We start from the raw sequence: 25,422 nt of genomic DNA, 5'->3' as shown, positions 1-25,422 counted from the left end.
TATTTTTTCTCGGGATAATTGACGTAATCCATCTTCGTCCATTTAATCGGAGTCACTTTTATTCCAGCTATCCCTTCGTTGCAGCGTTCGATGTTGACCTTCTGGATGCACTCATCTTCTGATTGATTTGTTGAAACAGATGTCGCTGATGGTACCGTGGCAAGACTATCTGCACTTGGTACTTCTGGTAACTCCTCAGTTGTTGTCGGTGCATCTAGTAATTCCTCAGTTGTTGTTGTTTTCGAACTTCCTGCAACCTGATCCACCGATGATGTACAGATTGCCCGTTTGTCAACGTTTAAACGGCAGGACGTACAAATGCGTAAATTTGTATTCAATGTAGACATTGGAGCATAACCAGCCGCTTTCAGTTTATCTATGGTGCTTTCGGTGAGATTTCGTAGCTCTTTCGAACACTTTTTTTCTGCAAACGGCCTGCAACAGTTGAGAAAGCGACTACTCATGTTGCTCGTTAGATTTCAATAAACAAAATCACTTTTAAGTTTTTACTGACTAGTTTGGTGTCGTTTGCTTGACTGAAGAAAAAATTTACAATTAAATCTTTTATAACCATAGTGGTAGTTTATTTTAGCTTTTTCGTGAGTATGTTCATGGTATGTACCTATCATGTTTTTGATGTTGTTGAAGTTACTCGCTTTCTCCCAAATATGATTAACAAAGTCTATTCTCTACCAAGGCGGATCTATACCCAGGTGTAATCAGATTTTAACTTTGTGGAGAAAACCAGTGCCGAGAAAACCGACCTGCTTTACGTATACTAGTACTATACTATACCTGGGTATAGACCCGCCTTGTTCTCTACGAGGTAAACTTTTTGCAGGTAAACTAGTCGTATACCTGTATAGAAAACTTTTTTTGTAGCTTTTTTCTTCAATATTAGATTTCTTATAGGTTTCTTTTATCAAAAGGTTTCAACACTATTGAGAGAATTTTTCTTCAGTTACGTACAATAAACAATATGACACTATCAAGACTTTAGATCACAACACTGGATCGCGTCTAACTTTCTAATAGATTGTATAATAGTTATGAATAATTAAATAAAATATCATGAAAACAACTTGTTAACCTCATGTGGTACCCTTAACAAAAAAATCAGCAACAAACTGCGGTCCTAAAAAAAATTAAAAATGAAAAAAAAAAAAAAAATTTCACTAAGTGTCAAATTTGTGAAATATTTGAAATGTCATAACTTTTTTGTTTATTGGCTTACCATCACCAAATTTTTATGGTAGATAGCTAATATAATGGACCGTTTTCCCTGAAAAAATTACGTTGGTATTCCCATAGGGTTTTGAGATATTTGAGTTTTTGTGACAAAAATGATGTTTTTAATGCAAAAAAAAATTTTTTTTACTGTGTGTATTTTTTTGGAATCTTTATTTAGTTGTCTAACTTTGTTTCTTTAGTTGTCTAACAATCGAACGAACCGTTTTTGCTGTGCAGCTTTTTGAATATTTTTGAACCATTTTCACATACACCCTTTTGAAAAGTTAGTCGTGACTCAACTTGAAGTTGATATCGGAAAATGACGATTTAGATGGAACTGAAAAACTGTGCAAAGTTTCAGATATTTTTGAAATGGTCGATCAGAATCGACTTGCATGCCTCCGTGGAATCCCTCTCCTGTCACTTTAAGGGTTAAGAATAATTTACTTTTGTTTTGTGGGTATCTCAAGACCCTGACTACTTAGCAAGATGACGTCTTCAGCGAAGCTGTTTACTACTACACTTTTTTATATTAAATTTAGGGGAGGGATTATTCGAGTATGTTTAGAATCAAAAAAAAGTAAAGTTCAATTTGTAGTTCCGAAGCTGTTTAGGCTACCATTATTCTAGTAAAGAGGTTCCAAATTTTTCTACCAGGCGGCACTAGTGAGCATGAAACTATTGTTTCATGAATATCTCAGGATCCTCACTAATTAGAAAGATGGCGTCTTTGGCAAAGTTGTTCAGCAGCTCATGGGCTACAATTATTTTGGTCAAGAGGTTCGAGATTTTTCTACCAGGCGGCGCTAGTTAGCATGAAATCATTGTTTTGTGGATAATATGGATGTGTATAAGAAAATCTTGGATATCAGTAAGGAAATAGTAGAAAACAATTAAAAACCTTAACTTTTTTGCTTCCTTGCGCCAGTAATAGTGGGTCTTTCCTATAATAGTGAGTCTCAATGGGAAATCAATGTAAACCACTATTATAGGAACACAAGTTAGCAAATACCACTATTACTGAAAAATGTCCCAGTACTAGATGAAATGATTTTTTAGAAGATTCAATGATTTTATCATACTAAGATTATTTTTTACGTGAAATAGAATTGAATAGCTTTCAAATGACGTATTCAGATATGAAAAACGACCTTCCGTTATTTTTTGGCCATTTTTTATTCCTCAGTCCGTTACTATTGCCTCTGTCACTGGTACAGGCACCCTACTTTGAAAAATGGCGTCTTCGACAAAGTTGTTCAGTAGCATAAGCGCTGTCATTATTTTAGTCAAGAGATTCGAGATTTTTCTACCAGGTGGCGCTAGCATGAAACTTTCGTTTTGCGGATATCTCTGAACCCTGACCACTTGGAAAGATGTTGTCTTCGATAAAATTGTTCAGTAAGTCAAGGAGTATTGAGCAAGTTGATTCAAAACTTTGCCATCAGGTGGCGCTAGTGTGCATGAAACTTTTTTTTTGCAGATGTCTCACGTGCCTGACCAGTTGGAAAGATGGCGTCTTAAGCAAAGTTATTCAGTTGCTCAAAGACTATCATTATTCCATCCAAAAGGTTCGAGATTTTGCCAATATGGGGCGTTAGTAAACATTAAACTTTTGTTCTGCAACTATCGTCTTCGGCAAATAGCTCAGTTAGATGCCTGATCACTTGGGAGGACGGCGTCTTCCGTAAAGTTGTTAACTTAGACGAGGGCTATCATTGTTCTAGCTAATCACAAAACAATAGTTTCATGCTCACTAGTGCTGCCTGGTGGCTAAATTATGAATCTCATGGCTTTTGTAACGATAGTGTTTGAGCTACTGAACAACTTTGCCGATGAGGGCATCTTTCCAATTTGTCAGGATCCTGAGATCTGAAGGAAACAAAATTGGTGGCAGAATTCCGCATTTCAATGACCACCGTATAGTGGCCCTTAATCTACTGAACAATTTTGCTGAACATCATGACCCTCTATTTTGATTAGTTTTGAAGATATTTATAATAAATAAAAACGGTCATTGATCTGAATTTCGTAAAATCGTAAAAAAGTAGTCGTAGAAAGAACCGTCGTAAAAAGAAGGGTTGTGAAAAGAGGTTGGAGTGTACCCATTCTGAACCCGACTACTACGTCTTTGATTTAATAGAAAAGTTCTCGCGAAACATTACTAAAGGACCTATGTACAAATGAGAGCTCTCCTTCGATTATAACAGTGGAATACCAAAGCTTTTGGGAAGTTTTTCACTACAGATCGGAAGATAATTTCCTTGACTAGCGTTTCATACAAAAAACGCAACAGGATAGGTTAATGTGACTCAGTTATTGATCAAAGAGAAAGTAAACAAAGAGAGCCTCTCATTTGTACATAGGCCCTTTAGTAATGTTTCGCGAGAGTTCATAAATCATTTCGTGCTAATAAATTATTAACATTGAAATTATTGATAAACCTAGATTTCTATTACCGATGAAGTTTATTTAATATAGCACATTTTACGTCATGTCCTAAAACATAAATAACTGTTTATCATGTATTAACAATTATACAATTTTGCAACCTAATACAAATAGACGTACTACGAATATAAGATTTTTCAATTATATGATAACGTTTTCAGTAAAAAAAATCATAATAATGTCACAAGAGATTCAATTTTATGAATCAAAGGCTAAGGTCTTGACATTTTAACTAGCAACAAAAACAAACATTCCAAAAACTCGTCACTAACTGATAACTTTGGTATATTTTTACAAACTGTTTGCAAAATATCATTGATCTACTTGTATGGTATAAATTAAAATAAATACACTCGTTAATTCCTGTTTTTCTTTTTTCAGTGCACTTCACTTAATTTCTGTGGAAAATTGAAGTTGGCACGAATTAAGATAACTTAAATAATGCTTTACAATCACAAGTTCTCAAGTTGAATTATTATAGATTATTCTCATGCATATTTTTACATGGCAGCAGCATCACTTCTCACCAAAGGCAGTAATGAATTATTGATTGTAGCGTGGTCCCATCAACGATCTGCACCCATACGGTGCAAAATGAGAGTCCTTTCGTCCACAAGGACACTGACTCCGAACAGTAGTGGTTGTCAGGATCGGAGATTCAGTTGTTGGTTTCAAAGTATTGGATTCGGTTTGTACATAGCAAGGTTTTGTTTCCATATTGATTGGCACACCTACTGTAGCAGGTTGCACCGGAGGCTCTTCATTGTCACCATTCGTTAGAGCATACACTATCTGCTGCAGGATATCCTTGGGTAGATTCAGGGGTGTTTTCGGTGGTAGTTGGACGCAGATCGAGACTGGGAGATCGTTGTTTTCGCCACATGGGATTAAAGTGCCAAAATATTGATTCGGGAATGAGGCACCGCTAGAGCAAATAACGCTCGCCAGCAAAAGACAAGTACAGTGCCTAATCATTTTGTGTTATTTTGACTTTTATCGGGGGAGTGACTGCGAAAGACTAATATAAATATGTTTGCCCTTAGACATTTTATATGACCAGTAAAAAGGCGATATGACCATTTTTCGAGCGACTAAATACATAGGAATAAGCATGTTTGATGGCATATCAATGATAAAAAGTAATCCAATACACCAAGTACAATGTGAGAAGCTAAGCGGATTGCATAAGCGATGGCCACAGTTTTTGTGTACGCACTAGCTGGCGTTCATTTGATTATAGTTGCAACACGCAAGTTCTGCTTAATATGTCAGCTGATAATGTTTCTTATATGGTTGCGCGAGTTTCGCCCTCTACTGTCGCTGTTTTGGTTTTATTAAGCAAATATATTAATGCTAAGTCTCGCTTAGCTTATTACGCCTTAAAAGTCGTTTCTGAGCAAATGAATGAATGAACATCCAAATTTACCAAGGGTTTTGATAGGGGATCACTCTCTCTTTATTTATCATCGTTGTGCATCAACTTGTGGATCCTAGTGCTACACACGTGGTTACTAATGGTTACTAATGGTTTTCAGTACGTAATACTAAATTACGCTAGAAGCGATGTGTATGATGTGTACACATAGTTGCAAATTTTCTTTGAATATCTCGTAAATATATCGTTTACTTCATCAATAATGAAAAAACTTTATTCCACAGTATATAAGTCATTTCTTTATTATGGTTGTTGGGATTAGATGAGATAAGACACCATTACCCAGAATAGCACTACCCCGAATGGCATTAACCCGAATGGCATTAACCCGAATGCCATTACCCCGAATTCCAATATAGAATTCCAATATCTCAGTTGGCCAATTCAAAGTTTTTTTTCCTACGGTGACATAGGGTGGTCCAGACAACACTGGTTTTTTGGCTCTAGTGTTTTCAAATCAAATATCTCATCAAACTAGTTTATGAAACACTTTTAGAGCTGAAAAAGGAGCGTTATTTTGTGAGTGACGAAACCCGCTATATCCTTCCGTTTGGGAGTTATTGTTGTTTTGATTGAAAATATCTCTGATTGGGGCAAACATAAGAAAATATCTTTTGACGGCATTAAATAAGTAAACATAAACAAAATTGCTGCCGAGCAATCATTTCCTTGTTGGACTGACGTGGATCGAAAACTCAAATAACGTCAAAGAAACATCGATACTTTTTCATTCTGAGGTAATCAACTTGTGTAAGATTGGTCGTGCGTTGGTATTCGTGACACTTTACTGGTAGATCTCTATTCATCATCATAACTCAGAATATAATGAATTACACGTAGCAGTAAAACACTATTTGACTTATAATATTTTAAATTACTGTAAAAATGGCATAAATATATCTATTTATCAATATATCTATTCTTTCTATAAATGAAAACGAAGTGGTGTTTGCATGTCACGAAATGGCTTGAGAACGGATCAATGGGTTGACGTAATTCTTTCACTATTGCACTCGACATGGATGCGACGTGTTCGTGCGAGGAAAAAGTTCGGGGAAGTCACCGGTATAATCGGGAAATCGGGAAAGGACTAATGAGCTATTTGTTATGGGGGATTACATGAAGTTTTAAACAAGCCAACTTGATGACAAGGCGAAGTTTTCCGAGGCTACTAGTATATAAATAAAAATGGAATGGTGTTTGTATGTCTCGAAATGGCTTGAGAATGAGTCAACGGATTTACCTGATTCTTTCACTGTTTCATCCGTCAAGGGCTCCAACGTGTTTTTGTAAGGTAAAGTTTAAGATTAGTCTCAGGAATAGTTGAAAAAAAAAACGGAAAACTAATTTGCCACGTTCTATAGGAGTTTTTACAGCGTCTCCCAAGTAACACCGAAAACATCTTTCTTGGCAGAAGATACAAGAAATTGTTATAAAGGAGTTTTATAGGTGAAATCCATAACAGCGTTGGTCATATCAAAGTTATAAAATAGTTTACAAATAACATATTTTGCCCAAACTTCAAATCGAGGAAGTCAAATTGCCTAGGTGAAATTAAAGCTCGCTGAATGTTAATATAACTTATATAGGACTTACGACGCACTTTTCACCTCCAATCAATAATCAGCTTTCCAGATGCATTTTACAAGAGTCAAATTTTACAACGTGACCTAGTACGTACACTATAACCTGCACCATTTACCCACTCCCGTTTGCGATGTTTATTCCAAAATTCTGATGACTTTGCCTCGCGATGGCAATCGAAGATTATCTTCAGATGGTAGTAAAACAACATACCACAATGTTGTAGCGTATCTTTTAAAAGCATGCTACAACCTGCCAGAGTTTTACTGTAAGATCGGATGATGGATGCTGGCATACTGATTCTGTGAATCATGCTGAAAACAGAAACTTCACAACAAACACAAAACTACACTTCAGAATCCGCGGCATTTAATCGAAAGGCAAGCGTTCTGGTCCACCAATGGCTTTTCTGGAAACGGACAGCTTTCTCTCGAGCTAACAGGTATAATATTAATTACTTGCCTGTGTGTTACTGTGTTCCATCCTTGGAAACAATTGACTATGTTCCAATTCATTGAATGTCTATTTACTGCAAACCTCAAAATTTCTCTACACTTCATATCTTCAAAATTTGTTTAGGAGACGTAGATAACCTTTTCACGCGCTTGATGCAAATTTATTTGATAAAATTCGAGCCGTTGTATTAGTTGAATTCGTCATTATTGCTGTAATATTTACAAACAAATTAAGTTTTGACGTTTGATTTATTTTGATTTGAGAATTTGAGAAGATGATGTAATTAAGTTATAAAGGTGTTATAATTACTATCGTGGTACAAAACAATAACTTATTCGAGAGTAGTTTGTGAACATGCTCTAATGATGTGTTATTGACGTATATTATAAGTATTTTTATATTATATATACCTGTTAGTGAGCTGTGAACATCTAAATCCAAGCAAGATTTTATTGGTTTGACGACAGCACCGGCTAAAAATTTGAAACAATGCTAGCGAGTTAGAAATGCCATAAATTTTAGATAAGGGATTGGTTATGCGGTTTGGATGTTGAATAATTTTAATCAAGAAGCGACGAGTGCAATTTTAAGTTATAGGAATATATTATTAATTTGGATATATAACTCATACATATTAACCGTTCTAAATATTTTCTAACGTCACTGTAAGCTTCGTGCCATATTGTTTTTATTGTGGATCAAAACAAATCTAACCAAAAAAAAGATACTTTGGCTTTTTTTATTTCGGTTTCCAATTATTTTACTGGCGCATGAGTTATTGGAGAGTACAATTAAAAGTTGCACCATAGATCTTAAACCGCATTGGAAACATGACGACCATTGTTAAATATGATGCTTTATTTCATCATTTAATGACTCGATTTTCATTATTTGATGATTTGACATAATTGAGAGTCTCCATTAATGTAATTATTTTTTGGGGTCTTGAACCTAGCCATAACAAAAACCTAGCCATAACAAATTTTTTTCTCCAATCACGTGCAAAACAACGTGATAAGAATTGGTTGTGAATAGTTTGATATACAAATGTTTTTTTTTTTCAGGTTAAATAACTTGAAAATAGCTACATTACAACTAATACATCATGCTATTATATAAATGTATTTTGAGAGTTATATCACTTGCATTATACTTGATTACAACATATGCAAGTAGTTGGAATATGCATGTATTTTGTTAGTGTTTATTGCTGTCAAAAACTTTATTATAGCTTGTTACTGTTTTAAACCTAATTGATATTTTTATTATGTTGAGAGTACGTTTATAGATCGTTGATTAAACAAAATCTTAGTTCTTCGATTGTATTACGAGACATCTATAAGATGTTATATAAGCCGCCATGTTTTGCGCTTTTTAAGCTCTAGAAGTGTTTGATTTTTAGTCTGAAATGCTAGAAAACTACAATCCAACATACATACATTGTGAGTTTTAAACTATTATATAACAAGTTGTGTTACTTGGGCTATCAACCAGAGCTGGGAATGGTAATAGTAGTAGGCTTGAGATTTGCGACAGTAGTTCAAAATTGTGAATCTCATCAAGTAGCCTATGTTGGGTTCATGAATTTTCTAATTCAATAGTGTCACTGAAGGCTCTAAATGCGGGAAATACAACGGTAAATAGAACATTTTTCTACAGTGGTTATGGGTTGCCCTTAGCAACGGGTGTTTTGCTATTTTCAAGGCATTTTGCCTACAGCAGCGATACGTGTGAGTTTCACTGGCTCCGCTGACTGTGATTTGCTACGCTTGCCTAAAGTAGTGTGAATTTCAGAACTTTTCCCAACTCTGCTATCAACAGCCTGCTTGATGGCAAGACAAAGTTTGTCGAGACCACTAGTTTAATATTTGAAAAAAAAAGTACTGGAAAATGGTATTCTACAAAGTTGTTAATCATACAAAGTTGAACAATTTTGCAGGAAGGCGTATTTGTTAAATTTTCATTGAACAATGAAATTACAAATAATTGTCATATTGGAAATATTATACTTTTTGTCAAAATTGAAAGTTTCTCCACTATTAATGAAAACATGTGAATTTACAGCTGAGATATCAAATTATTTTCAAACTACGTTGAAAAATTCAGGTTAATAAGAGCACTAGGAGCTGAGGTCCATGCCTTCAAATTAGACCAATTTGTATTACAAACAGCCAATGCTTACATTTTTATGCCCAGTACCGTATGTAATGCACAAAAAATTAAGTGTTGATTTTATTTGATTACATGCTTTAACTAAATAATATACTTCATTTACGTACATCTTTTAATTATTTGATGGAAAAAGAAGATTTTATTCTTAAAACAAACTTAGGAATGGCACACAAATCATGTTCGGCTAAATTTCAACTTGTTTGGAACCTTTTTCTCCTCCTTTGACAGTTTTTGTTTTTTTAATGCGTCTTCCGAAAATTTTTTTAGGATTGCAACACTTGGCTTTACCCCCTCCCTCATTTGGAGCTTGACATAATTCGTACATGACCCTTATGGTTAAATAAATGCACAGTATATTTAACGCCGTTATTGTAAATGTCATACGATTGAATCTTATATTTCACAGATTTTGAACTAACATAAAATTTTGAAACAAATTACCTCATTCTTAAGCACTTCAAAGCGTAACCACCCAGACAACCAGAATGTACATATAAAGAAATCAACTTTTGCGTTATGCGATGCTTATATGTGCAATATATGTGCATTAGAGTGGTTCAAAAAATCGTTTTTGCTCCACACCACTTATTCCATTCTATATCAAATTCTGAGTGTCCTCACAAAATTTGAGCTCATTTGGATGAAAACTGAGACTGCACAAGCGTTTCAAAGGTTATATGGGAATTACTATGAGAAAAGCAACCAATTCATTCAATCGGTCATAGTGTTTGCCCATGGGCTCCTGGGGATAAGAGCTACGTTGATACTGTGAGATACATTCATCAGCTACAACTTTGCCGAAGACCGTTTTCAAATCGGACGCCTCAGTAATTAGTTATTGATTCATATCCAGTCACAAATTCTTTAGCAGTGCTCATTTAACTTCCGAACAGGCAACATTGCTGCACCTGGCGCGAAAGATAGCACGCACAAATCATGGCTACTATGTTTTACTGCATATATCCAGTGATGCCTGCAGAACAGCCCAATAATAATAGCCAAAGTTTTACAACTCATTCAAAAAACAATAACTAAAAACTGGGGCGTCCGATTTAAAAACGGTCTTCGGCAAAGTGGTACCGTGCTGCATCAATATCCGGACGCTTAAGAAGAGGCAAATGTTCAATCTCTCATTTAAAGAAGTTAATTACAAGTTAGATCGAAATTAAATTTGGCAACACAGTTTTATGTTTAAATTTAGCAAGAATAGGTAACAAATTTTAATTTCAATTTTGTGTGATGTGTGTGTCTATATTCCCGGACACTATTGAATCAAAATCCGGACATCGCTATTATAAAATGAAACCTATTGAAAGCCTATTTAAATTAAATCGTGTGACACATTTATCAATCGGTAATGCAGACATTTGCTTTCTAATACTTAAGAGAATGGTACTTTTGCTTACTGGTGATTCAATTTCCTCAACTGAATCCAATCATATGCAATTTGGCACTTGTTGTTTGAACTTCAACAGTACTTCACTCACACAGTTTTTCTTGGCATACAATTACCTTTTTATCATTTACAACACATTAACTACAGTGTTTTCCAGTTTTGTCATAGTTTTTCTACTTAAACATTCACTCACAAATATAAATTGTAGTGCTTTGAAGTGGTGTCTGGATTTAAAGCCACCTGTACGTAATCCCGGACAGCTTTTTTTTAATCACATATTAACACATATTTTTAATACATATTTAACACATATTTAAGTGATAATTTACGACGATAGTGCTTCAGAATCCTTAAAGTTATATTGGTTCACTTTTCTGTTCAAAACACTTTCTTAATATTTAAATTTAACCAAATTACTGGCAACTAAAAGTTATAGCGCGTTCGTGGCCGCTCGTTGTAAAAAAATCACACTGCAGAGAAACTACGTCCGACAGGAGCAACTTAATTATTTTTATTTATATTAATTATCAAGCAATGGTAACTAGATTACGAATAATTGTGGAATGATTACTACAGTTGAAAGTAAAAGTTATAATTAAATTTGAACCTATTATCTCATAATTGACCCTTTATTTAATGAATAATATTAAAGTGTCCGGATTTTGATTCACCACGGTAGCTGATTATTGTATCTCACAGTTCCAACGTAGCTTTGATCCCCAAAGAGCACAAGGGCAAACACTATGACCGGTTGAATGAATTGCTTGCTTTTCCCTTAGTAATTCCGATATAAACTTTAAAGGGCTTGTGCAGTCTCTGTTTCCATCCAAATGAGCTCAAATTTTGGGACGACACTCATAATTTGATCTAGAATCGAATGAGCGATGTGGAGCAAAAACGATTTTTTGAACCACTGTAATGTGCATAACTTATATGATGAAAATTGACATGCAATGCGAGTGGACAGATTGTATTACGAATTAATTTGTAACCTTATACGACTTAGTTTATGATAACAAAGTTGATTTGACAGCTGCTACGGATTGATTCGACTTCCTTTGTATGTTTATATGGAACGAAACGAAATGCACTGACGAAATCAGAAAATAGCGTTCTATGCGAGGAAATTCATCAATCAAGAGATTTCATTCACAATTTTGTGCGGGTGTGATGTAATTCGCACAAGTAAACGGCTTTCCACGTAAATTGTTATGTGACTTCCGGTTGTCTTGGCAGATCTTTATTTAGAAGTATAGACATAGAAGTTTCAATGTACTTTTTATAAAATTAAGATTTTCTTCAGGCTAAGTAGCCCGTCATTCGTTTTGAGCAATCGTCGATAAAGTGTACAAATATCAATGAAGGCCCATTTCGCCTTAAGACATGTTTAATACCCAAAAAAAGCTATCTATTGTTTCTACTGTCAAAAATTTTTTTTTTTTCTTGGGAATAGAGTAACGACTGTTTATTTCGTTTTTAAACGCTAACAGTTGGCGCTAGCGGCAAAAATTACAGGCAACAACCTTTCGAACAATCAGTTTCTTTCACTGGCCGCCGAGCGACGACACTGTTGTTTGTATTCCCACTGATCGCGCTACGCTGGATTCTCAAATTTTTCAAACTTTCAACACAAGCGCATGGAAGAATGGTAGTCGTAGAACTGTCAAAACGTATGGAAAATAATGAAAAACGTTAATTACTTGCAAGTAGTGATAAGAAATCAAGTGTAAAGTGAATACATAACTTTTTGTGTTTAGTTCATCTTCCGTGGTGCTTTCTTTGCTTCAGGATTTCGATTTTACTACCACAAAAAAAGAGCCATATATTAACTGTTTAACGAGAAACTTGCGACGATCGGCGCGCCACCATAATTCATATAACGGAGGGTATTATAACTAGCTTGGAGGTGATGATTTCGAAATTTTGAGGTTAAGATCACCTCCAAACACTAGCGATTCTGCGGTGGGATGTTGACGTTGATCACGAATTGCCTTTCAGTTTTGAATATCGCCCTATTCAGTATTTCGCGAAATTTTGTCTTCTTTCTTCTGTCATAAAAAATAACTCGCCGATGTTTCTTTAACTTATCGACACGAAACGAAATCGGAAACAATAAATTTCGTTTCATTGGAATTCGTGGTATTGCACGAAATTTCATTACCAATGTCACGGTGCTCCTCTGACCGTTATTATCAGAAAAAAAAATCTCCATCAAATCTGTGCTCACCAGTCGATTTCTATAGCTAAGCTGCATGTCTGGACAAAATTTAAAAAAAATCGTAGGGCCCGTTTTGAAGTTACGCCCTTTTGAATGTGTAAGTCCACTAATTCAAAGGAAATCTGAGATATTTATTTTCATTGGCCGTGATTATCAGAATAGATATAATACTTAAATTTGAATCAAAGTTGTTTTATATAAATGTTTGTAATTTCTGGGAGGAATTTTTAATTAGAAGAAAGATGAAATTCAGAGTTACGTCCTTTTGGAAGCGTAATCATTGAAAACACTGATTTCCAATTGATTAATTAGGCATTTTTTAAGCAGGCATTCCGTTAAGCATGATCAAATGTTTTCAATGACACATTGCACTTACATGTCGCCAAAGTCTTTCACAATTGATTATTTTTGATTATTTTTTCAAAGGCTCAAGCGCTGTAAGACATAACGGAGCAATTTTTATGTCATTATTATTATTCATAAAATATTGTTATGACCCAACTAGCTACCATGGGCTTTCCTAAGCCGAGTGGTTAGAGTCCGCGGCTACAAAGCAAAGCCATGCTGGAGGTGTTTGGGTTCAATTCCCGGTCGGTCCAGGATCTTTTCGTAATGGAAATTTCCTTGACTTCCCTGGGCATAGAGTATGATCGTACCTACCACACGATAAACAATGCGAAAATGGCAACTTTGGCAAAGAAAGCTCTCAGTTAATAGTTGTGGAAGTGCTCATTGAACACTAAGTAGAAAAGCAGGCTCTGTTCCAGTGTGGAAGTAATGCCAATAAGAAGAAGCAAAAGCTACCGGCTATTTTGGCTAATTTTGTACTGCCTCAGAACTTAAACTTCAATTGCTGAGTAATGCACAATTGGTCAAACTATAGAACTCTAGACCACTGTCATTACTTTTGTGATCATTTGTAGCATACATGACAACATTTTTATTTTTCAAAAATCTACAATTTTACCTTTGGGTTTCTCGGTCTTTTCGATTACACAAACACATAAGAGCTCTGTATAATTACAATAGTGGAGGAGTTGGATAAATCAATCAATCCATTCTCATGCTAACACGTGAAAAGAAAGCCTCAGTACTTGAAATATGCCTAAGAAAAACAAAAAAACATTCGTTATTATTTAGTTTTAGGGGGTCTGTAGCCTTGAGGTTACGCTTTCGCTTCATAAGCGGAAGGTCATGGGTTCGATTCCCAGCCCCTCTTCAAAAAAAAACCCGTCCAGCCACCAGAAGACGCCTCACGGAGAACCGTGCTTTGGGGAGCACATCCATCCTCCGTCAGTATCAGATGGTGACTGAGACAAACTGACCCTCTTCGCAGGCAGCTAGCCTCACTAATAGCAGAGCTCTCTCCTACCTGCTCGGTGTGAGAGTGAAACTAGATGTAAATATAGATAAGTTGAAAATAGATCTGTATCGGTAAAGAAGCTACAAGATCAACTGAGTCCGGCACAGTAGTGGCCACGAGCACGGAGTGCCTTAAAAAAAAAACACCAGCCAGAATTAAAAAAAAAATTATTCAGTTTCATTGAATTTAAAATCATAATACTTTCAGAGCTTTATGTTACATGTCTCCCTTGAAAATCGAACTCTCTTGAGAAGATTCTATACCTTAACATTGAATTTCATTAACCCTAGTGTCATCACCCTGAACGCTTTATTACACTGAATGCTATTGTCCCGAATATATAATTACCTTGCATGACATTGTCCCGTGATAATGGAATTCGAAGTAATGCCATTCTAGAAAGTGGAACTTGCCAAGATGGTCTTCGGTTATTCGGGGTAATGGAATCCAAAGTCAAGGGGTAAAATTTTGAAAAGACGTATAAAATATGGTTAAAACAGAGTTGTTCATGGATTTTACGTAAATTCCAGTTTTGATTACCGGAAAATCGTAATTTGTTTTGTGGCCCTGTTAATAACATGCTGGTCTACCTATGGTTTCAATCCTACACAAACTGAAAATTTCTTTGTAAACTTTTATTTGTTTTCCATCGCAGACTGTGACTGTGAAGTAAAGACTCACCAGCTTCTATGACTCATCACAAACGAAAAAAAAACATACTTTGGGAGCTTCACAAAATTTTCCAAATTATCAAAGGCAAACATTTGAAATTAGGGTCTGTAAATGCTACAATTTTGAACTCCATTAAACAAAATAACAACGGATTTTCTAAACATTGCATTGTTTTCTTCCATTTTGTATCGCTGCTTTCTACGTTGTTAACTTTTATTTTATTCCATACACTGCTACCCATAACTGAAAACTTTACTCGTAAAGTATTCCTTGACGTATACTTCGCTTCGATGTACAACAGGTAACAATCAATTGCATGTAAAATAATCTGAATCGTGAGTACATGGGTTCACAAAACTAGCCGGAATATTGTGCTACAAGAACTAATTTGGTTACATGATTAAATTAGCTCCGTAATGCCTTAAAACACTTGAGCCTATGGAATATCAGTTGATTGTGAAATACTTTGGCGGCATATAAGTGCAATGTGCCATTGAAAACTTTTGAATATGCTCAAATGTATAAGAATGCCTAATTAATCTATTGGAAATTAATGTTTTTAATGATTACGCTTCCAAAAGGACGTAACTCCAAATTTCGTCTACTTTTTCTTTTCAAACTCGTCCCAGAGGTTACAAACAACTATATAAACCAACTTTGATTCATATTTCAATATTATATCTGCCCTGATAATCACGGCCAATGAAAACTCGTTTAAGTATCTCAGATTTCCTTTGAATTAGTGGACTTACGCTTTTAAAAGGGCGTAACTTCAAAACGGGCCCTACGATTTTTTAAAATTTTGCCCAGACATGCAGCTTAGCTATAGAAATCGACTGGTGAGCACAGATTTGATGGAGATTTTTTTCTGATAATAATGGTCAGGGGACCACCGTGAATGTGTTTTACGGAATTATTCAAAATATCGCATACCCTTAGTGATTCAAGAAGTTCAGTAACATTTGCACCGCTGCAATGTGAGGATTGCGGTTCTATATTTATCATGAATCATTTCGCATAGTTCCAAGCTGTATCTTTATCACCAATATGGTTCTCAGCGAACTATCCGGTTCAGTCACATTTTAGCTACGCGACAGAACATAACGGCTCGTAATCTCAGTGCTTATTTCGCTTTCTTCAGTTATTTGCAAGAGCATCATGATGATAAATATCCTTAATCTGCTCTTCGCCGCGTTCGCAGTGGGGGCGGGATACAATATTTCTCCTGTTCCGAATGTCATTTTCAAAAAACCCGGAAATCGATGGACTTCTTCGGAACATAAACAATCCTATTTTGGACTAGCGGTGCACCTGAAGGAGAGTGCATTGTATGTAGGTGCACCTAAGGCTACAACGTTCAGTCGAAGATATAATACGTTTAACGATTCGGGAGTCGTGTATGAGTGTGGGGTTCTATCGAGCTCCTGTGAAGTGTACTCACAGCTCGAAGATCGAAACTTTGTGGCTGATGCGCTGATGTCTGGACAATATTTTGGTGCAACACTAGATGGATTGACAGAAAATGATGCGTTAGTGGCATGTACTCCCAGATTAATTGTGGGAAGTAATCGTCATGCGGCAACCGGCGCTTGTTATACTACAGTTAATGGGTCGATCTATAATCAACAACAAGCATTAAAATACAGAAAAAGTAATCAGTCGAATTGTTACAATAAAATATTTTAAATGAATCGATTATCTTGTAGATACTATGATGGTTGATTCAGCGATGGAAGGATTTGCAGTTCACGTTTTCAGGAATCACAGAAAAGAGCTCGGTGGAATTTTAACGGGAATGCCGGGTTTCAATTTCACTGGCTCAATTTTTATTTATGATGACAATTTGGAAGATGGAATACTTTTGAACTCATGGCAGTTGGAAGAAAATGGGTATTTTGGTTACAGCGTGGCAACGGTTCTTGTAGAGAACAAAACCATCCATGTGGTCGGTGCACCACGCTCAGGGAAGGTTTATGTGTTTGAAGCGAAAAAAGTCCATCGAAAAATGGCTCAAATGAGCGTGCACACAATTCTTACCTCCGATAAATTTGGTGACTATTACGGATATTCTTTGTGCACGGAAGATATTAACGGTGATGGCTTGATGGATGTAATGGTTGGAGTTCCGTTTTCATCCAGAGACGGTGTAAGTGAGAACGGAGCTGTATACGTGTATATTAACCATGGGTTGAATGCCCAAGGTATGACTGCGCTGGAGCTACGCCATATTTTGATGTCGGAATATCAAGGAAGTGGCCAATTTGGATACAGTATTACTTCCGTGGGTGATTTGAACCGCGATAATTACAACGGTAAGTTAAAGTTTATATCATTGTCTGTAAAGATGCGATCAAACTCGAATGAGATATCAAAGGACATTTAAAACAGAAATTTAATCGTTTCCTTAATGCCCACTTTTGTCGAATGTTACATATAGGGTGGTTCAACATATTGTTTTAGCTCCACACCACACATACGTTTCTTAGTCAAAATTCAAACTCATTTGAACGAAAACTGGGACTGCACAAGGCCTTCAAAGTTTTTAAGAGAATAACCATGGTAGAAGCAAGCAATTCATTTAATCGTTTAAAGTATTTGTCCATGCGCTCTTGAGAATTAGAGCTACATTGATACTGTTAGATACATTCATCGGCTACAACTTTGCCGAAGATCGTTTTTATATCGGACGCATCAGTATTTATTGATTTTTGTTTAAGTCGAAAATCTTTGCCTATCATAATTGAGCTGCACTGCACTGCCCATAACTGCATATTTGTAACATTCGACAAAAGTAGGCATTGAGTAAATTGAATACCAAGTGTGCATTTCATGGCAGTATGTGAGGAAACTAAAATTACCAGGAACTCAAAAGTGCTTATTTGAGGCTAATATTTTGTACAACTCATATCGCATACTAGGTGAATAGTCAGAAAATAATTCTGAAAGATATTCCATTGCTATTACATTACGAGGCTCATTTATAATCTCAATGTGACTGTTATGCGGTTATAATTACCAATGTGACAAAACAACTTGGTATTTTTTCGAATTTTCTAGAACAATCTCACAGATTTCAGTAAGTTGATCGAAAGTATTTATCATTAGATGACTCTCCATAGTATTAACTCCAATTTGTCATAAATGTCGAATGTGACTGTTATGCAGTTATGGGCAGTGCAGGCATCACTGGATATATGCAGTGAAACATAGTAGCAGGGCTGGGAAAACACCTGAAATTCGCTCTACAGTAGCCAAGCAAAGCCAATCACAGTCAGCGAAGCCAGTGAAACTCACGCCCATCGCTGCTGTAGGCAAAAGTATTGAAAATTGCAAAACACCCGTTGCTAAGGGCAACCCAAAATTACTGTAGAAAAATGTTCTATTTCCCGCATTTAGAGCCTTCAATGACACTAACGATTTAGAAAATTCATGCACCCAACATAGGCTACTTGATGAGATTCACGTTTTTAAACTACTGTACTGGGAAGAGTCACGTGATTTTCGCGAAATTCAAGCCTACTACTATTACCATTCCAGCACTGCATAGTAGTCATTATTTGTGTAGACTACCTTTGGCGCCAGTTGCAACAATGTTGCCTGGTAAGAAGATAAATGAGCACTGTTGAAAAATGTCCGATTGGATTAGGTATCGTAAGGCCGGCAAATTGCATAAGCGAAATGAGAGCATGTAGCTTCATACCACAATGGATTCAAACGGCGACGTTAAAAGGGCACTGTAAAACGCATGAGCGTAAAGAGAGCCTATAGGGTTTCGTTCCACTTCGTCATAAGCGCTATTATTTGTCGTATCAAACATAAAATATTCCAACTTACCTGCGTATTCATTTACCAAGTGTAATTTTGTGAAAGCTGTCATGGTTCGCACACTTGAACACCAAAAATGCAATAAAACTACTGTATTTCGATAAATAACTTCAGTTCAATTAGCGACTTAGCACTTTTCCACCGAATTCGCATGGACGAACACGATCTGAGAGAAATGCTTGACGATCGATACCAGTCACGAACAAAGTATACGAACAAAGTCGCTTATTTGTACGAACTGCATCACTCCCACACTACATGGTGGATGAAATCGTTTGATCTATGAGTTTTCTCGCATAAAACCGCTATTTTATGAGTTCATATGTACATTCCATTTCGTCCCGTATACTTGTACAAAGTAAGTCGGATCAATCCATAGCAGCTGTCAAATAAATTTTGTTACCATAAATTAAGTCGCATAAAAGTACACACTAATCCACAAGAAAATCTACACACTCGCATTACTTGTTATGTTTCATCATATAAAATATGCACGTATATCGCCTCCACTTTTGTACGTATAAAGCATTTTAGCGACATATTATACGTGAAAATTTGCACATATAAGCATCGCATAATGCAAAAGGTGATTTGATTATACGTACATTCTGGTTGTCTGGGTCGGTTGTGTTACTTTTCCCCGAATGTCGGTTCCCCGAATGTCGTTTCCCCGAACGCCAGTTCCCCGAATATCCCGTTTCCCCGAATAGCCCATTTCCCCGAAAAGGTTTTGGCGCACATAGTAATCATAACTTTGTACATTTCAAGGTTGCGAACGTACCAGTCACCTAATATGCACCCTTCTTTATTTGATTGGCGTTTCTTTCAAGTTTTACCGTCCTCAGCATTTTTGGCAATATGTGTATAGCCGAGATGGACCAAATGCACCCTTCTTTTGATTGCGTATCGTTCTTTCTAGTTCACCATTCTACAACTGAGACTACTAGAGCACCTATTTGAATTGCACCATTTTTCAGGAAAACGGGTCATTCGGGGAAATGACTTTCGGGGAAAAGGGTCATCCGGGGAAACGACATTAGGGGAAAAGTAGCACAATCGTCTAGGTCGCCCTCCTGTGTGATTAACTTCGCCGGGCACTTATTTTCACTATGGAAATTCGTAATTCTTCACTGAAGGATTTCATTCCAATCACACGCCGTAAAAAATCCATAATTTACGAAATTTTATTAAATTTCCTCAACGGCCTCGTAAAATTGAGAATGTAAGCAAAGTTCAATCCATCGTACTGAGAAAAAAAAACTTGTGCGCACCAATGCGTGCGTGATGACGTAAAAATAGGATTCCCTTGATTGTGTTGCATTCGCTGCACTGTGAGCAAATGCCATAATTGTTCGGTCAAAAAGAATTGGGTTTGTATGTTTGGGCTGAATTATGATGACGAACAATGAATTTTAAAGGAAATTGGTATTCCATCATTATTGTACAATGCTAAAGCCGTTTTAAGAAAGAAATGTTTAGCATTGGTTTCTATCAGCAATGTAGTGTATTGCAGTGTTGCAGAATTGCAGTGTTGCAGTGTCACTGATCAATGCTTAATAAGATAAATAAATACTAGCATATCCAGCTCATTTTTACCATAAATTTGAGTACTTTCAGTTTATCGTTCACAGTTTGTATACGAATTGCAAAGGAGGCCATTAGAGATGGGCTAATGTGTCATATTTTGGGAGCGAATCGTAGGTAACTCACTCACAAAAGTGAATTGACTGTTCCGAGTAATTCAGTGACTCATTGCAACAACAAAAAAACAGGCAAAATACATACAACATTTTCTGAATGATATCATTTTTATATATGGAGCAACTTCATTTGTACATGTCTAGTGCACTTGATTATGATATATCCAGCTCAAATGGAAAATGTTAAAAATCCCTTCCAAAAATTGCAGTGCTAGTGAATCGTGACTCCTATGAAAAGAATCGTGATTCGTTCACTATTTTTTTTAGAGTCATTTCTTTTGAACAACTCATGAGTGAGTCTCCCCTCTCTAGAGGCCATTGTGCGAGGATGAGCACTAGGTTGTTTGAGCGAAAAGTTTGCAGTTCATCAATGGTTGTCTAAATTTAAATCTGTTTTGACATTTCAAAACATTTTTCCAAACTTCTCCGTAGATTAAAATATATTAAAAAATTGGTTTAGATGTTAATTTTGAACGATATTCACTAGGAACTCGTAGTGATTCCCGCCTTTTGGATTTTCCTTCTGACATTATGAATCTGGTAATTCTCTACTGTTTTTTTCGATCTTGCGAGGTCAGATTTAGGATATCTAAGAGACAAAACATGCTTCTAGTAAGCAAGCTAATTTTTTTATTTATTTGCTCACATAATTGTAACTCTTGGCCTGCTGAACAACTTTTACCAAGACACTAGAGTTTTCAAATTTCCCGGGATTGGATTTCCCGGGAAACGGGAAATAAATTTGCCATTTCCCGAGAAATGCCGGGATCCCGGAAAATTTTCAAAAACGTGAAAAAAATGCAAATTTTTTTTTCAATTATTCGTATTTTTGTTATATTTTTTTATACCAGTAAACTTGTATGGTACCTACCTTTAAGTAATATATTTATGTTTCTCAAAAAAATCTATGGATTTCGGTGTGTACGCTAGGCTTCAGAACAACACAAATTATGATATTGAGTCCATGTGGAGATTATTCTTGACAAATCGTATGAAGTACAAATAATATGTACATGACGGACTCGATTATCCGGGACTCGATGATCCGGACCTTTAGACTCGATTATCCGGAGTTTGTCCTTTGATATTCTTGTTTTTGAGATTTTATGCATAAATTTGAGATAATTTGGTATTGCAAGATACAATATGAATGGTTTTGCAGCTTTGGATGTAGTTAAAAAAAGGGTTTGAAAAAGAGGTTTTTTGTTTGCCGGTCAAAATAATTACTTTCCAAGACCCCTAATGTTCCTAAAAATAACTTCTGGCTACGCCACTGCATTATATAAATAAAACAACGAAAAAAGATAATATTTAAGTTCTGTCAATGCAGATTTTAATTTTTCTTTTAGTGATTCGATTATTAGGAAGGTTCCATTATCCGGAGTGAAAAAAATCCATACAACGGATAATCGAGTTCGACCTGTACCAACATTAAATCAAACCTTTCAAGCACTATAATAACAACCAACTAGAGTCTAACGATGGAAAATGTGACGGTTGAATTTATGAAAACTTTATGAGCGTACTCAATTCATGGATGATCCCTCGAAAAATCCTGTATTTTGTAAAGCATATAATCTATTTTGAAAAAAAAAAACATATCGTCAAAGAGCTATCCATTTTATCTACAATTATTTGATTACAAAAAAAACAACAAATCAATATCGAAGTATAAATAGGGATCTAGTAAGGTCATTGGTTAGAATTATATGAAAAGTAAATTATACGATAGTTTTGGTTTGAAAATGTATTTCGATTTCCGGAAATGCAATTTCGAGCTTTTGGACAATGCTTTCTCTACCATTGACTGGGAACTTCTAAATGGCCCAACAGTAGAAGAACTGCTTTTGGATTTCAATCGAAGAGTGTATGAAGTGATTCAAGAACTTGTACCACGCAAACGACTTGCATCCACTTCTGTGTACAGCAAACCATGGTGGTCTCCGAAGTTGAGAAATCTACGAAACATTCTACGTAAAGCTCGAAATCGTTACTTCAAGTCTAAATCTGAGCGCGATAAAATCCAACTTCGAGAGCTCGAGAATACGTACAAAAACAGACTCAGTGTTACGTACGAAAATTATCTGTCAGCAGTTCAGACAAACGTGAAACAGAACCCATCCCTTTATTGGAACTATGTAAAACGTCAACGATCAAGCGATCGAATTCCCAGTAACGTTCGCTATGCTGGTTCTATGGCGGCTACCGATTCGGAGACTGCTGATCTTTTCACAGCATTCTTCGAAAATGTGTTCTCTAGAGCAGTGATTCCCGAAGTGAGCGAATTCACCCCCCCCTGGGGGCGATTTTCGGGACCAAGGGAGCGAAAATGTGTGAAACAGAATTTGGGAGGCGAAAAATCCAGTAAGGGGGGCGAAAATGCTAGTATGGGTTCAATTACAAACATACTCATAACGTTTGAAGGACACACGAGTGTCACATATAAATTTTTACTAATGCTTATATACGATAATCGATTCCAAGTCTAACTATTCCCAATACTATTTTGCCTTAGATCGTGTATACCTCTGAATATGGTCATTTAAAATTATTATAGATAACACTTGATGATTGTCAAAACAAAATAGTTGTGTTATGTATTTAGGTTTTTTTCTCATATGATGTTAGTTTTAAGTATTGTTCAAAACACTCAATCTATACAAATAAAAATGAAAAAAAAAAATGTTTGTCACGTTAACTTGAGAATGGGTCAATGGATTCGAAAAAAAATATCGTCCAGGACTCTGACGAACTCGTGCGAAGAAAAAGTTTGAGAAAATCTCTAAAATAGTCGGAAAGCGGAAGAAAACTAATCTATCATTTTGTATGGTAGATTTCATTTTCAACAATAAACTTGATGGCAAGACGAAGCTTTCGGGACCACTAGTATTTAATATAATCAGATTTTTTCTACGGAAGAACTTTAAGATTAGGCAGCTCATATTTCTAATGTTAGCATATAGTTTTCACAGAAAAAAATCTTCAGTGTCCATTTTGATATTTTGGTTTCACGCATTTTTACCATTCTTACTTCTTATGGTGCAAATTTTTTAATATACAAAACTCTGAATATTTGGCTGGCAAGACTCGGGTTCCATCGTTAAATTATAATTTAATTTTATAGATATGCGAGTTGAGGACACATTTTGAAGTGTATTTGCGTTCCAAAGCACATCTGTTTGATATTTTCAATAACACTTTTGTAGCAATATACCAGTAAAATTAATAATTTGATTGATTTTTGGTACGTTTCTGATAAAATATTGATCAAATGTTCAGCACAACCATATATCAGAGGGGGGCGATTCCATAAATATATTGGTTTCAAGGGGGCGAAAGTTGGAAAAGTTTGGGAAACACTGCTCTAGAGCTTAACCTGTGCCACGGGCCGACAGGTTTGAAGAAGTTTCATCGTACAAATGTGATATCGTAATATAAAATTTTACCATCTGTACGACCAAGTCGAAGATATGAATAATAAATAAATATTATATGTTTCTTTCTATTTTGGACACCCCAATACATTTTGGATCCTCAAAGTGTATATTTTTGACCTTTGGCGTTTTCATTTGATTGGAGGCTAAGTCAAAGAAACTGTTGGTTTAACCTTTAAGTTACCGACCTCCGACAAGGCATTTTTAAATAGCTGCCGTTTCGTCAATTTTTATTCGATTTTTTTTAAAACCATCCCCAGTTTACTTTAAAAAGGTTTCAGTCATTTGTCAAAAATGGACAATACTGAATTAGGACCCATGCCGAAGATATTCCGCGTTGTAGTGGGGTCACAAGGGTGCCAAATTCGGGAAATGTGATTATTTTTTCATTTATTGCAGTTACAACACTGAAATTTTTATGTTGAACGTGATATAATGATCGATTGTCATTATTTCAACATAATTTGAATAAGTGAACCGTTCCGGAACATCCTAGCCGGTTCAGCCAGGGCCAGTTTGATGACATACCGTGCGACGCGACGTCTTAATCTTCATTAATTTGGGTGAACATGTCATTAAAAGAAGGAAAACCTCGATACAAACAGATGTGGCCACTCCAGATCCCCTGGCACCGGTTCCACGATGGCCTCTTTGGGAACATTTCCGTTTTATGTCCAAAACATGCCGTGCAACGTCTCAATTTTCTTGAATTCGAAAGAACATGTCAATAAAGGAAGAATTAACTAAATATCAATAGATTCAGCCACTCCAGAGCACCAGACACAGGTTCCGCCAGGGCCTCTTTGAAGACATTTCCGTTTTTTGTAGGAAACCTACCGTGCGACGTTTCTATCTTCTTGAATTCGAGAGAACTTGTCAATAAACGGAGAATCAATTAATTGTCATTTGATTTAACCACTCCAGAAATGAAATGTTAAATGTTGTTAATTGTTAATTAAGTTTTGCCATATTGAACAACATATTTTTTAAACACAGAACACCTAGATATAGGAAATTAATGGAATGTTTGGTATTGCAGATATTGCTGTGGGATCTCCATTCGAAGGAACCGGGGCCGTATATATATTTCATGGAAGTGCAAGAGGATTAGTGTCCAAACCTTCCCAAGTGTTGCGTTTCGTCAATCATAACACTGTACAGCCCAATTTGCAGCCCATGTTTGGTGCATCAATATCAAAAGCTGCCGATATCGATGGCAATGGTTTTGGCGATATTGCAGTGGGAGCCCCAACCGCAGAAGTTGTTCATCTATTTCGCACTTACCCGCTCATTAGACCAAACTTTAGGATAACATTTTCAAAAGAGTTTATTTCGATAGAAAATGCAACGGTACAATCCGAGTACGAAAGCGCCATTGAAGATGAAGTGTCCATTGTAGTCTGTCATTCATATGAATATGTTTACTATCCCAAAGACCGTCAACATTATTGAAGGTAATAGAATGTTTTTTCATTAAGAGTGTTTCATA

General features: G+C 36.0%; 1 protein-coding gene across 1 annotated transcript; it reads left to right on the top strand.

Moving 5' to 3' along the window:
• Positions 1-16,066: 16,066 nt before the first annotated feature.
• Positions 16,067-25,385, top strand: LOC5564946 (integrin alpha-PS5). The gene is made up of 3 exons (XM_021839539.1): positions 16,067-16,625; positions 16,681-17,286; positions 24,973-25,385. Exons 1-3 carry the CDS (start codon positions 16,133-16,135, stop codon positions 25,383-25,385), a joined length of 1,512 nt encoding a protein of 503 aa, XP_021695231.1. The 5' UTR covers positions 16,067-16,132.
• The last annotated feature ends 37 nt before the right edge of the window (positions 25,386-25,422 follow it).

Source organism: Aedes aegypti, chromosome 2 (assembly GCF_002204515.2).
Source record: "Aedes aegypti strain LVP_AGWG chromosome 2, AaegL5.0 Primary Assembly, whole genome shotgun sequence".
NCBI classification, from domain to species: Eukaryota; Metazoa; Arthropoda; class Insecta; order Diptera; family Culicidae; genus Aedes; species Aedes aegypti.
Note: the sequence above shows the minus strand (reverse complement) of the source record. Positions and strands in the feature narration are given on the sequence as shown.

Coding starts and splice junctions, on each gene's coding strand:
- LOC5564946 (XM_021839539.1), top strand. CDS start 16,133: ATGATGATAAATATCCTTAATCTGCTCTTCGCCGCGTTCGCAGTGGGG. Junction 16,626..16,680: donor AGCATTAAAATACAGAAAAA/GTAATCAGTCGA, acceptor ATTATCTTGTAG/ATACTATGATGGTTGATTCA. Junction 17,287..24,972: donor GAACCGCGATAATTACAACG/GTAAGTTAAAGT, acceptor TTGGTATTGCAG/ATATTGCTGTGGGATCTCCA.